Below are 14,613 nucleotides of genomic sequence, written 5' to 3'. Positions count from 1 at the left end.
GACAGGAGTGAGAGCCTGATCCCAGGAGCTTACACTCTGAGAAAATGGCTAAAAAGCCTTCACTAGACCCCTGTACAGCTGTATAATGAGGCTCAGGCTTTCTAGTGAAGGGACAGGAGTGATAAAAGTGGGGAAAGTAGCATTTTTTGCAAGAAGAGCCGCTTTTTGAGCCAAAAAGAGCCGGCTCTTTTTGGTGAGCGGAGCCGAGTGAGCCAGATCACCAAAAAGAGCCGGACTGCCCATCACTAATTCTGACCTTGCGTTCTGGGCAATGAAGAGCCTGTTGTGGTGGGAGAGGCTGTGTACCAGGGTCGTAACTATAGTGGTTGCAGATGCACCGGAGCTAGGAGGCTAAAAGGTTGTAACAACCCTGCTGGCATCACTGCATGGCCTCCCATCCCCCGCACACCAACTTACTCACTGCTCCGGGTCATACTGTGAATTCTGTTTGCTGCCAGTCCTATGCTCTGTGCCTCTGCTCTCCTGCATGCTTCCTGGCTATGTGTGTATATGGGGGCGGCACCAGAACTCTCTGGTTCTTATGCAGTCAGGGAGCACCTGTATAATATATCCCTGACCAATCACCTGGAGCCCTTTACTATATAGGGCTGCCACACCCACTGAACATTGCCTGTGCAATGTCTAGACTCAGTTAGTGTTTTGCTGCTGAGGAAGCCAGGCCCTGTTCTGTGTATCTCCTTCTCTGGAGAAATACTTTTAGCCTTGCTTGTGTCCTTTGTCTGCCCTCCAGGAGGCTGCATTTCCTGGTCTCTGTGTCTTGGTCCTAGCTTTGTGTTTACTTGTCCTTCCGCCTTCCAGGAGGCAGAATATCCTGGTTTTTGAGTCTTTGTCCCTGTACCTTGTCTGAACTCTGTCCTACCCCTGCCTCCTTGTCTTTGGCTTCCTTCCCTGCTGTGTCTTTCCTTGTGTCCTCCCTGTCTGAGCCTCGGCACCCTTGCAGCTCTGTCTGAGCCTCTGCACCCTTGCAGCTCTGTCTGAGCCTCTGCACCCTTGCAGCTCTGTCTGAGCCTCTGCACCCTTGCAGCTCTGTCTGAGCCTCTGCACCCTTGCAGCTCTGTCTGAGCCTCTGCACCCTTGCAGCTCTGTCTGAGCCTCTGCACCCATGCAGCTCTGTCTGAGCCTCTGCACCCATGCAGCTCTGTCTGAGCCTCTGCACCCATGCAGCTCTGTCTGAGCCTCTGCACCCATGCAGCTCTGTCTGAGCCTCTGCACCCATGCAGCTCTGTCTGAGCCTCTGCACCCATGCAGCTCTGTCTGAGCCTCTGCACCCATGCAGCTCTGTCTGAGCCTCTGCACCCATGCAGCTCTGTCTGAGCCTCTGCACCCATGCAGCTCTGTCTGAGCCTCTGCACCCATGCAGCTCTGTCTGAGCCTCTGCACCCATGCAGCTCTGTCTGAGCCTCTGCACCCATGCAGCTCTGTCTGAGCCTCTGCACCCATGCAGCTCTGTCTGAGCCTCTGCACCCTTGCACCTCTGTCTGAGCCTCTGCACCCTTGCACCTCTGTCTGAGCCTCTGCACCCTTGCAGCTCTGTCTGAGCCTCTGCACACTTGCAGCTCTGTCTGAGCCTCTGCACACTTGCAGCTCTGTCTGAGCTGCTGCACCCTTGCAGTTCTGCCTGCTCCGCTCCTGCTGCTGCAGAACCTCTTGCTGCAGCTTCTCTCCACAGACCTTGTGGTTCAGCTTTGCTTCGCTCCTGCTGCCGCTGCAGAACCTCTTGCTGCAGCTTTTCCCTGCGGACCTTGCGGCTCCGCCTACTCCGCACTCCTGCGGCTCTGCCTATTCTGCACCTCCTGTGTGAACAGGTCCAAACCTGTTCCTTCATATTCCACTCCTTCCTGCCTGTATCCATACCTGCACCTCCTGTGTGAACAGGTCCAAACCTGTTCCTTCATATTCCACTCCTTCCTGCCTGTATCCATACCTGCACCTCCTGTGTGAACAGGTCCAAACCTGTTCCTTCATATTCCACTCCTTCCTGCCTGTATCAGTACTGGTACCTGCTGTGTGAAAGGAACTCTACCTGTTCCCTCATATACCACTCCTGCTTGCCCTGTGTCTCCAAGTCGTGCCTGCTTGCCCTGTGTCTCCAAGTCGTGCCTGCTTGCCCTGTGTCTCCAAGTCGTGCCTGCTTGCCCTGTGTCTCCAAGCTGTGTACATGTATTTAATTAATGAAAGATTATTTTTCTGAAAAAAAATGTTGTTGGCTTCTGTGTAATTTTCATAATCAGCAGAGGGAAAGCCAACGGCTGGGGGCTGATGTTTAGGCTGGGTTCACACGTGGCGTTTTTTTCGCGTTTCCGCTGCTGTTTTAACCGCGCGATTTTGCCGCGAAAACGCGAAAAATAAGCATCCCATGCATTCCTATGGGATTCCGCAATGCTGTGCTAATGCTGCGGTTTTTACTGCGGCGGAATCGCTTCGCGGTAAAAACCGCAGCATGGTCATTAATTTGCGGAACCGCGGCGATCCCGCACCCATAGGAATGCATTGTTCCGCTTACTTCCCGCATGTGGCTGTGCACAACATGCGGAAAGTAAGCAGAACATTTGCGGATGGTACCCACGGTCCGGAGGAGAGGAGACTGTCCTCCAGGCTTTGGGTACCATATCCCTGTAAAAAAAAGAATTTAAAAATAAAAAATATTGTTATTCTTACCTTCCGGCGTCCCGCGCAGTCTTTCCGCTTCTCTTCATGCTCCCGTTCCCAGTAGTCCTTTGCGAAAATGCCCGCGATGGCGTCCGATCTCGCGATGTCTCGCGGTCATTCGCGCGACGTCATCGCGAATTACCGCGAGACATCGCGATCCTGCGAGAACTGACGTCATCGCGGGCATTTTCGCAAAGGATTACTGGGAACGGATGCGCGGGACGTCGGAGGGTAAGAATAACACTATTTTTTATTTTTTTTTACATTTTATCTTTTACTACTGATGCTGCATAGGCGGCCTCAGTAGTAAAAAGTTGGTCACACTCGTTAAACACTATGTTTGACGAGTGTGACCAACCTGTCAATCAGTTCTCTAAGCGATGCTACAGATCGCTTGGAGAACGCTAGCATTTTGCAAGCTAATTACGCTTGCAAAATGCTAGTTTTTCCGCGGGAAAATCGCGGGCATTTAAAATGCAATTTTCCCGCGGACTGGAATTCCGGAATTCTCGCGGTAATTTCCGCGAGAGTTCCGGTACGTGTGCACTTAGCCTTAATGCCTGGGAAGGGAGTAATACCCATGGAGCTTCTCAGGCTACAACTGTATACTTAGCCTTTACTGGCTATTAAAATGGGGGACCCCTAAAATTAATGACATAGGGTCCCCCTATAATTAATACCCAGCAAACACTATGCAGACAGCTGCTGGCTGATATTAATAGCCTTGGAAGCCCCCCAGTCTAAAAACATCATCTCTCAGCCACCCCAGAAAAGGCGCATCTCTAAGATGCGCCAATTCTGACACTTAGCCTCGCTCTTCCCACTTGTCCTGTAGCGGTGGCAAGTAGAATGATAGTTGGGGAAGTGGGGGGTTGATATCACAGACACCCAGAAAAAAGTCCTTTAATTGAAAGAAAGACACAGACTCCTTTCTTAATTAAACCATACTTATGACCTTGGATATTCCCCCGATGCCCTCGTCATCTGCAAATGAGGTAAAAAAAAAACAACAAATCAATATTCCTCACCTTTCCAAAGAGATGCTTTTAATCCATTTGTCCCACGACTGGTCTAGCTCTGCTACATCTAGATGGCAAGCTGCATGGTTGGTTGCATGATGCGACCATGCAGCCTATCATCCAGTAGACACTGAGCACAGTGTGCTCAGTGTCTGCCTATGAACTGCTATTCCCTGTCTGAGGGAGCATGAGAAAGTTCTGCTGCTCGCAGTGCTGTCAGACATGACCTGCGAGTTCACAGCCAATGAACTCACTTCACCTTTCTGACTTCAATGTGAGCGCCATGTGCAAATTTCCCACAGCGCTCGCGCTGTTGTCACACAGGTGAAGTGAGATTGCTGGCTGTGAAATCTCAGGACCTGTCATAAAGGTGAGGAATATTGTTGTTTATGTTTTTAACCTCTTTTTCAGATGACGAGGGCATCGGGGGAATGGTTTAATATTTATCTCCATTTTTTTCCTGAAAAATAATCTTTTATTAATTAAATACATGGACAGTAATCTGCACACGCTGTACTAATTATGTGTCACAGACATCTGTATATCTACCTATTCTATTTGTACAGGGTCGGACATTGATATGGATACACATGGGTGGGTCATTTATATGGATACACCCAAAATGACTGACTTCAAAATGGCCGCCATGGTCACCACCCATATACTAATGTGGCACAAACAGGAAGTTGATATCACCAAACATTCCCATTTTATTTAGGTGTATCCATATAAATGGCCCACCCTGTATTTACTGTATGTAATCCATCTCTTCTATCTTGTCAGCACCTGCAGTGATTTTACACTACACGGCTGCTGAATTGCCGGCTTTTCTGCTATCTATGCATGTAATATATACACATATTTATATATATGTGTGTGTCACTGACATCTATATATCTATGTATTTTATGTGTATATATATATTTTATCTATTCTATTTTAACCTGTCAGTGTGATTTTATTGTACACGGCACATGAATTGCCAGCTTTTCAAAGGACATTGGTGCGTAAAAATCAGATAGCACTCATATGGTCCGAGTGCTGTGCCATTTATTTTTCTCGCACCCATAGGCTTGCATTGGTGAGTCTCAGTGACAATCGCAACACGCACGTCGAATGCAGTTGAGAAAATAAACGCTGATGTGACCTGCCCCGATGTTTTCTTGCATAACACTCGCCCGTATTCTACAATAGTGTGACGCCGGCCTTCACCAGCTGCTCCTGCGCTGTAAATAAATAATTAAAAAAAAACCTGCATGGGTTCCCCTGTATTTTTGATAACCAGCCAGGCAGAACTCACAGCTGGGGGCTGCAACCCTCAGATGTCAGCTTCAGCAAGGTTGGTTATCAAGAATAGAGGGGTAACCACGCTATATTTTTTATTTATTTAAATAAATAATTAAAAAACCAGCGTGAGGTCCTCCACATTTTTTGACAACCAGCCTTGCTAAAGCAGACAGCTGGGGCCTGGTATTCTCAGGCTGGTAAGGGGCCATGGGTATAGCCTCCTCCAGCCTTAAAATAGCAGCCCGCAGCCTGCCAGAAAAGGCGCATCTATTAGATGCACCAATTCTGGCGCTTTGCCCAGCTCTTTCCACAGTGGCAAGTGGGGTTCATATTTGTGGGGTTGATGTCACCTTTGTATTGTCAGGTGACGTTAAGCACACGGCTTAGTAATGGAGAGGCGTCTATAAGACACCTGTCCATTACTAATTCTATAGTTTTATCAGTGGCGGACACTGACAGCTTTGGGCTCCTTTGCAAGAAATTTGTGTGGGCCCCCTCCGTACCCGGCATGGTACTTATGATGAGGGCAATCTGGCTTCGAGAAACAAGCCAGATTGCCCTCATTATCAAAGCACTGGTTAAGATTCGGTTCTGCTGATTCCAGCTCAGTCAGACTTGCAGTCAGGTGACAACTAGTGTCGGCTGTCAGTGAATAGAACACTGCAGATGCGGCTGACACTTTAGTTGGTAGATGACAGCAAGTGTGCAGAGCTCCTCCTTGTGGTTATGTGATTACTGTGGGAATCGGCAGAGCCCAACCATGTATGTATTATATTACATTATATGTCTGGTATCTGATAGTATACTACAAATAAAAGTATGGTATAGTGTAGTAGACTGCACTATTCCATACAACAGTATCCTGTAAAAGACAGGGAGAGCCCCCCCACAGCTCTCCCTATATACAATACTAGCTGAAGAGCCCAGCGTTGCCTGGGCATAGTAACCAACTGTGGTTAGTTATAACAAATTATAATGATTATATTGCACATAAAAACCGTGCATCTAATCCTATCCTGTGTGATACTGACTGCTGAGCCGTGTATCTAATCCTATTCTGTGTGATACTGTCTGCTGAGCCGTGTATCTAATCCTATTCTGTGTGATACTGTCTGCTGAGCCGTGTATCTAATCCTATTCTGTGTGATACTGTCTGCTGAGCCGTGTATCTAATACTATTCTGTGTGATACTGTCTGCTGAGCCGTGTATCTAATACTATTCTGTGTGATACTATGTGCTGAGTTGCGTATCTAATCCTATCCTGTGTGATACTGTCTGCTGAGCCGTGTATCTATTCCTATCCTGTGTGATACTGTCTGCTGAGCTGTGTGTCTAATCCTATCCTGTGTGATACTGACTGCTGAGCTGTGTGTCTAATCCTATCCTGTGTGATACTGCCTGCTGAGCCATGTGTCTAATCCTCTCCTGTGTGATACTGACTGCTGAGTTGTGTGTCTAATCCTATCCTGTGTGATACTGCCTGCTGAGCCGTGTATCTAATCCTATCCTGTGTGATACTGCCTGCTGAGCCATGTGTCTGATCCTCTCCTGTGTGATACTGACTGCTGAGCTGTGTATCTAATCCTATCTTGTGTGATACTGGGCTCCCCCTGCAGTCTGTGTCAGAGGGTGGTCTGTGTTGGCACGGTAATAAATTGTGTTATTTCCAGCTTTACAGAAGGACGATAACACCATAGAAATGATAAGAATAATAGGCCTCAGTTACCACAACTGTCTACAAAGAAAACTCTTGCTGATAGCAACCAACCACAGCTCATTTTTCGTCTTTTAAACAGCTCTGGGACAGCGTGGTGAGTTTTGAGTGTCGACTTTTGTGTTTCGACTTTTATGTGGCGAGGTTGGTGTATGTGTGGTGAAATGTGTGCTGAAGGTGGTATATGTGTTGAAGCACGTGGTAGCGTGTGGCGCATTTTGTGTGTGTGTTCATATCCCCGTGTGTGGTGAGTATCCCATGTCAGGGCCCCACCTTAGCAACTGTACGGTATATACTCTTTGGCGCCATCGCTCTCATTCTTTAAGTCCCCCTTGTTCACATCTGGCAGCTGGCAATTTGCCTCCAACACTTTTCCCCATTATGTAGATAGGGGCAAAATTGTTTGGTGAATTGGAACGCGCGGGGTTAAAATTTCGCCTCACAACATAGCCTATGACGCTCTCGGGGTCCAGATGTGTGACTGCGCAAAATTTTGTGGCTGTAGCTACGACAGTGCAGATGCCAATACATACACTTTTTCCCCATTATGTAGCTAGGGGCTAAATTGTTTGGTGAATTGGAACGCGCGGGGTTAAAATTTCGCCTCACAACATAGCCTATGACGCTCTCGGGGTCCAGACGTGTGACTATGCCAAATTTTATGGCTGTAGCTGCGACGGTGCGGATGCCAATCCTGGACATACATACATACACACCCACATTGAGCTTTATATATTAGATGTGCCTCCACATAGCCTCCTATATACAGTATGAGTACCCACATAGTTTCCAGATGTACAGCATGAGCTCTCACATAGCCTCTTATTTACAGCAGGAGCCCTCACAGAGCTCCCTATATAGAGCAAGAGCCCTCACAGAGCCCCCTATATACAGCAGGAGCCCTCACAGAGCCCCCTATATACAGCAGGAGCCCTCACAGAGCCCCCTATATACAGCAGGAGCCCTCACAGAGCTCCCTATATACAGCAGGAGTCTTCACAAAGCCCCCTATATACAGCAGGAGCCCTCACAGAGCCCCCTATATACAGTGTGAGCCCTCACAGAGCCCCCTATATACAGTGTGAGCCCTCACAGATCCCCCTATATACAGTGTGAGCCCTCACAGATCCCCCTATATACAGTGTGAGCCCTCACAGAGCCCCCTATATACAGTGTGAGTCCTCACAGGGCCCCCTGTATACAGCAGGAGCCTTCACAGGGCCCCCTATACAGCAGGAGTCTTCACAAAGCCCCCTATATACAGTGTGAGCCCTCACAGGGCCCCCTGTATACAGCAGGAGCCTTCACAGGGCCCCCTATACAGCAGGAGTCTTCACAAAGCCCCCTATATACAGCATGATATCCCATAGTAACATGGTTAGCAAGGCCGAAAAAAATACATTAATCCATCCAGTTCAGCCTAGATTCTGTCAGAATAAATTTCCAGATCTATGTCCTTCTAAAGAACCTAATAACTGTAAGATACAATATTGTTACGCTCCAGGAAGACATCCAGGCCTTTTGAACCCCTCGACTGTGTTCGCCATCACCACCTCCTCTGGCAAGGAATTCCAGATTCTCACTGCCCTAACAGTAATGAATCCTCTTCTATGTTGGTGGAAAAACCTTCTCTCCTCCAGACACAGAGAATGCCCCCCCTTGTAACAGTCATCCTTTGTGACCGCCACATTCCTTGGTATAAACAGATCCTCGGAGAGATATTTGTATTGTCCCCTTATATACTTAAACATGGTTATTAGATCGCCCCTCAGTCGTCTTTTTTTCTAGACTAAATAATCCTAATTTTGCGAATCTCTCTGGGTATTGTAGTTCCCCCATCCCCTTTATTAATTTTGTTGCCCTCCTTTGTACTCGCTCTAGTTCCATTATATCCTTCCTGAGCACCGGTGCCCAAAACTGTACACATAGCCCCCTATATACAGTGTGAGACCTCACAGAGCTCCCTATATACAGCAGGAGCCCTCACAGAGCCTCAATATATACAACATGATTTCCCACATAGCCCCCTATATACAGTATGAGCCATCATGTATCCTCTATATACACGAACAAATCACACACACACACACACACACACACATAAAAAAAAAAAAACATACTCACCTCGCTCGCATCCCCCGACACTCTGCTCCGGTCCTTGCTGTGTGCACTGACTCTCCACGCAGCAGAGGGAATCTAGTGACATCATCGTGTCTGCTGTCTCAGTCGCACACGCTACGACTGGTGGAAGGAGCCCGTGGTTCTGTCCTCTACCATTATATTCATTGCTCTGTGTATCCTGAAGATGCAGATGAAGGTGAAATTTGGATGCAGGTCGGTCGTATGGTGCGACCTGCGGACAGCGTTTGGCTATCACAGAAAGTCCGGTCCGATTTCCACATTTTGCCCAGGTCTGTTATATATGAGCCATATACTAATCTGTGTACTGGTTGCTATGTACTATTCTTTGTACACATATATACAGTGTTACATGCACTGACCAGATTGCAGGACCTCCCATTATAATGTATATCTGATATATAATGCAGGACGTCCTGGAGCCGGGCTCAGGGTCAGACAGTGCAGTCACTCTGAGGATCACTGTGAGTTATTGCTGCAGCTTGAGCTTACATACAGATCGGGTGACGCTGGAGCCGATGACCCCACTGACAGAGCAACCTGATCTGTATGTAAGTGTAAGGCCGGGGTCACACTAACCGACAATAAATACGGTCCGTATTTTACATGGGTAATACGGAGATATGTCCCCTAAATAGTGATCCGTTTGTCATCCGTTGTCAGGGTGTGGTCGCGTATTTTGCGCATGTAAGCATCTGTATGCCGAGATTTTCTCGCAAGCTTGCAAAATGGACATATAATTGATCCCTATGACAGGTTAAAATGCAAACGAAAGAATAGATATATACACATAGAATACACACACTAATATATATATAAATATATACGAGATGGTTGCCCTATTCTATCGCATCGGGTATTCTAGAGTCTCTGTTAAAATAAAGAATAGTTATATACTCACCGTCCGACGGCCCCCGGACTCTCTCTCCTCTCCATGCATCTTCCGGTTCCAGTAATGCTTTGCGCGAAACACCGCTGATGATGTCGCGCTCTCGCAAGAATGACGTCATCATCAGCCCTACTCGCTAAGCATTACTGGAACCGGAAGATGCCGGGCACATGGTGAGAGGAGTGACAGAGTCCGGGGGCTGTCGGAAGGTGAGTTTATAACGATTTTTTATTTTAACAGAGACTCTAAAATACCCGATGAGATAGAATCGGGCCATCATCTAGTGTATTATACTCCTGTTACACCCGGAGCTGCTGTCACTGTTCTGCTGTTACCTAATGTATTGTACTCCAGTTACACCCAGAGCTGCTGTCACTGTTCTGCTGTTATCTAATGTATTGTACTTCAATTACTCCCAGAGCTGCAGTCACTGTTCTGCTTTTACCTTATGTATTGTAGTCCAGTTACACCCAGAGCTGCAGTCACCATTCTGCTCTTACCTAATGTATTATACTCCTGTTACAGCCAGAGCTGCAGTCACTGTTCAGATCTTACCAAATGTATTGTACTCAAGTTACACCCAGAGCTGCAGTCACTGTTCGGCTGTTACCTAATGTATTTGACTGCAGATCTGGGTGTAACTGTCACTGTTCTGCTGTTACCTAATATACTCCTGTTACACCCAGAGCTGCAGTCTCTGTTCTGCTGTTACCTAATGTAGTGTACTCCAGTTACACCCAGAGCTGCAGTCACTCTTCTGCTGTTACCTAATGTATTGTACTCCAGTTACACCCAGATCTGCAGTCACTGTTCTGCTGTTAAATAATGTATTGTACTCCAGTTACTCCCAGAGCTGCAGTCGCTGTTCTGCTTTTACCTAATGTATTGTAGTCCAGTTACACCCAGAGCTGCAGTCACCATTCTGCTCTTACCTAATGTATTATACTCCTGTTACAGCCAGAGCTGCAGTCACTGTTCAGATCTTACCAAATGTATTGTACTCAAGTTACACCCAGAGCTGCAGTCACTGTTCGGCTGTTACCTAATGTATTTGACTGCAGATCTGGGTGTAACTGTCACTGTTCTGCTGTTACCTAATATACTCCTGTTACACCCAGAGCTGCAGTCTCTGTTCTGCTGTTACCTAATGTAGTGTACTCCAGTTACACCCAGAGCTGCAGTCACTCTTCTGCTGTTACCTAATGTATTGTACTCCAGTTACACCCAGATCTGCAGTCACTGTTCTGCTGTTAAATAATGTATTGTACTCCAGTTACTCCCAGAGCTGCAGTCGCTGTTCTGCTTTTACCTAATGTATTGTAGTTCAGTTACAGCCAGAGCTGCAGTCACTGTTCAGATCTTACCTAATGTATTGTACTCCAGTTACACCCAGAGCTGCAGTCACTTTTCTGCTCTTACCTAATGTATTGTACGCAAGTTACACCCAGAGCTGCAGTCACTGTTCTACTGTTACCTAATGTATTGTACTCCAGTTACACCCAGATCTGCAGTCACTGTTCTGCTGTTACCTAATATACTCCTGTTACACCCAGAACTGCAGTCACTGTTCTGCTCTTACCTAATGTATTGTATATGTACAGGACTGTGGCTGTGTAATGAGCGACGCAGCAGTGATGCCTTTAATGGCTGTAATGTGCCTGTACAATAAGCGATGCGGCCGTGTTGCCGCGACGACTAAGCGACTGTCGCTGATTGGTCACGGCCTAACTGCCGCGACCAATCGGCGGCGCAGGATTTCGGTTACAGACAGACATGATAAGACAAAAAAAAAAAAATATATATATATATACACCATGTTCCAAATTTTTATGCAAATGATATTTTTCCTCTGATTCTCCTAAATGGTTGGTGCAAATGACAGTCAGTCTAATAAAAGTCATCACCTCCCAATGATAACAGTATAATCTCCAAAATGACTAAAAACTCAAAATGCACTGTTCCAAATTATTAGGCACAGTAGAATTTCTAAACATTTGATATGTTTTAAAGAACTGAAAATGCTCATTTGTGGAATTTGCAGCATTAGGAGGTCACATTCACAGAACAAAAAAGCTATTTAACTCCCAAACATCCTAACAGGCCAAGTTACATGTTAACATAGGAACCCTTCTTTGATATCACCTTCACAATTCTTGCATCCATTGAACTTGTGAGTTTTTGGAGAGTTTCTGCTTGTTTTTCTTTGCATGAAGTCAGAATAGCTCCCAGAGCTGCTGTTTTGATGTGAGCTGCCTCCCACCCTCATAGATCTTTTGCTTGATGGTACTCCAAAGGTTCTCTATAGGGTTGAGGTCAGGGGAAGATGGTGGCCACACCATGAGTTTATCTCCTTTTATGCCCATAGCAGCCAATGACTCAGAGGTATTCTTTGCAGCATGAGATGGTGCATTGTCATGCATGAAGATGATTTTGCTCCTGAAGGCACGTTTCTGCTTTTTATACCATGGAAGAAAGTTGTCAGTCAGAAACTCTATATACTTTGCAGAGGTCATTTTCACACCTTCAGGAACCTTAAAGGACCCTACCAGCTGTTTCCCCATGATTCTGGCCCAAAACATGACTCCTCCACCTCCTTGCTGATCTCTCTCTCTCTCTCTCTTCCTTTAAATTTTTACCTTCAGCGGATCCGTACATCCGCCGATCCGCTAACCCCCGTTTCTGTCAGTCCGCCTGCGGATCCGTTTTCCGCTATTTTGGTGGATTTTAACTGACAGAAAAAACTGAAGTGTGGAACATCCAGTTTTCCTTTTATTGGGCTCACATGGCAAACTACTTATCACAGGTATCTGAGATTAATTTCAGTCATCCAAAGAACCCTGAGACACAATACCATCAATGGGTTTCATTGAAGAAAAAAAAAAGGCTATGACACTTAAAAACAATGTGCATAATAATTTGCAACGTGGTGTATATACATGTCATGGATACACACACACACATATATAAAGAGCAGAATAGCCACTAATTCAATTGCTGGCCTCTGGAAAATCAATACAAAACCCGACATGAAATGGAACATACAGTAAACCATTTATTTTCATGTATTTTTTTATATGTCCGTGACTAATAATTAAATTAGGGTTTGTGTGTAAAATTTGGGATGTCTAGGTGTTAAATTAAGGGGTTAATTCGTTGGAAAAAAATGCATGGGCTCCCGCGTTAAAATCACAACCAGAGAGGTAAAGCAGGTGAGTGAGGTCAGATTTTAATAGCCTTGAGAGGGACCATTGTTTTTGGCCCCCCTGGCTACAAAAACTAGGTGTCTTTATTTCATTATAATAATTTTTAATTAATGTCTGTGTGTTTTTTAACCGTTTAAGGCTGGGTTCACACGTAGCGGAACTCTTGCGGAAATTACCGCGAGAATTCCAGAATTCCATTCCGCGGGAAAATAGCATTTTAAATTCCCGCGATTTTCCCGCGGAAAAACTAGCATTTTGCAAGCGTAATTAGCTTGCAGAATTGCTAGCGTTTTCCAAGCGATCTGTAGCATCGCTTGGAGAACTGATTGACAGGTTGGTCACACTCATCAAACATAGTGTTTGACGAGTGTGACCAACTTTACTATTGAGGCCGCCTCTGCGGCCTCAATAGTAAAAGAGAGAATGTAAAAAATAATAATAAAAAAAATATTGTTATTCTCACCCTCCGACGTCCCGCACAGCCTTCCCGCCTCTCTCCACACACTCCCGGTCCCAGTAATCCTTTGCGACAATTACAGCGATGTCGTCGCGCGAATGACCGCGAGAACGGACGTCATCGCTCGCAAAGGCTTACTGGGACCGAGAGCATGGAGAGGACAGTCTCCTCTCCTCCGGACAGTGGGTACCATCCGCAAATGTTCTGCTTACTTTTCGCATGGTGTGCACAGCCACATGCGGAAAGTAAGCAGAACAATGCATTCCTATGGGTGCGGGATCGCTGCGATTCCGCAAAATTAATGAGCATGCTGCATTTTTTACCGCGAAGCGATTCCGCCGCGGTAAAAATCGCAGCATTAGCACAGCATTGCGGAATCCCATAGGAATGCATGGGATGCTTATTTTTCGCTGCAAAATCGCGCAGTTAAAACCGCCGCGGAAACGCGAAAAAACCGCCATGTGTGAACTCAGCCTAATAGTCTAGGGTTAATAATGGACAAGTGTCTAGTTGACACCTCTCCATTATTAATCGGCTTAATGTCATCTTCCAATTGCAAGATGACATTAACCCATTAATATTAACCCATTAGCCACCGCTACAGGGCAATGGGAATAGAGAGGATAAGTGCCAGAAAAGGCGCATCTTATAGAATGATTTTACAGAAGCCGGCAATTGATTTTGCGGCTATTCTACCATGTAGAACTCTATGAAATGTAAATATATATATATATATATATATATATATATGTGTGTGTGTGTCTCAATGACATGAGCGTGATTTTTACGCCTCTCACTCGTCCGTATTTCTCTCTAGTGTGACGCCAGCCTAAGATGATGCAATAAATATCTCTCAGTGCAGATACAGCCTCTATAGAAAGCAGATAAGATAGCAGGAACAAATGAATCCCATCACATACCTCCTGCCCCGGCCCCTGGCTCTGATGACCTCATCTCTCCTCTCCGGCAGAGTGAAACAGGTGCACAGGCGATGTCAGATCAGCAGACACACAGCCTGCTGTGTCTACACTATGGGGATGTCGACCGGCGCTTGTCCTCATCTAATACAGTGCCGGCACCGATCTACTGAAGCAGCAGAAAGCTGGGCCCCTGACAGTACGCCTCCGCCTGCAAGGGCCCCTCTCCACCTCTGGGCCCCGGTGCAGTGCAGCGGTTGAAGCGGCGGTAGGTCCGCCCCTGAGTTGCATGGTAAATAAAGACATGGCTAGAATAA

At 46.4% G+C, this 14,613-nt stretch overlaps 1 protein-coding gene across 8 annotated transcripts in view; it reads left to right on the top strand.

Annotated features, from left to right (window-relative positions):
• SPATA6L (spermatogenesis associated 6 like) overlaps positions 1–14,613 on the top strand; it is a 132,100-nt gene that overhangs the window by 7,682 nt on the left and 109,805 nt on the right. Inside the window, exon 1 of one of the 8 annotated variants that reach the window (XM_073542626.1) lies at positions 14,367–14,588. The exons of the other annotated variants lie outside the window; for them this stretch is intronic. Coding sequence (XP_073398727.1) covers positions 14,586–14,588 — 3 coding nt within the window. The 5' untranslated portion in view covers positions 14,367–14,585. Of the gene's footprint in view, positions 1–14,366; positions 14,589–14,613 lie in introns of those variants that run through there. 8 annotated transcript variants of the gene reach the window in all.

The sequence above is a fragment of the Dendrobates tinctorius genome, unplaced genomic scaffold (assembly GCF_039654945.1).
Source record: "Dendrobates tinctorius isolate UK_male_01 unplaced genomic scaffold, ASM3965494v1 ptg000128l, whole genome shotgun sequence".
Classification (NCBI taxonomy): Eukaryota; Metazoa; Chordata; class Amphibia; order Anura; family Dendrobatidae; genus Dendrobates; species Dendrobates tinctorius.
Note: the sequence above shows the minus strand (reverse complement) of the source record. Positions and strands in the feature narration are given on the sequence as shown.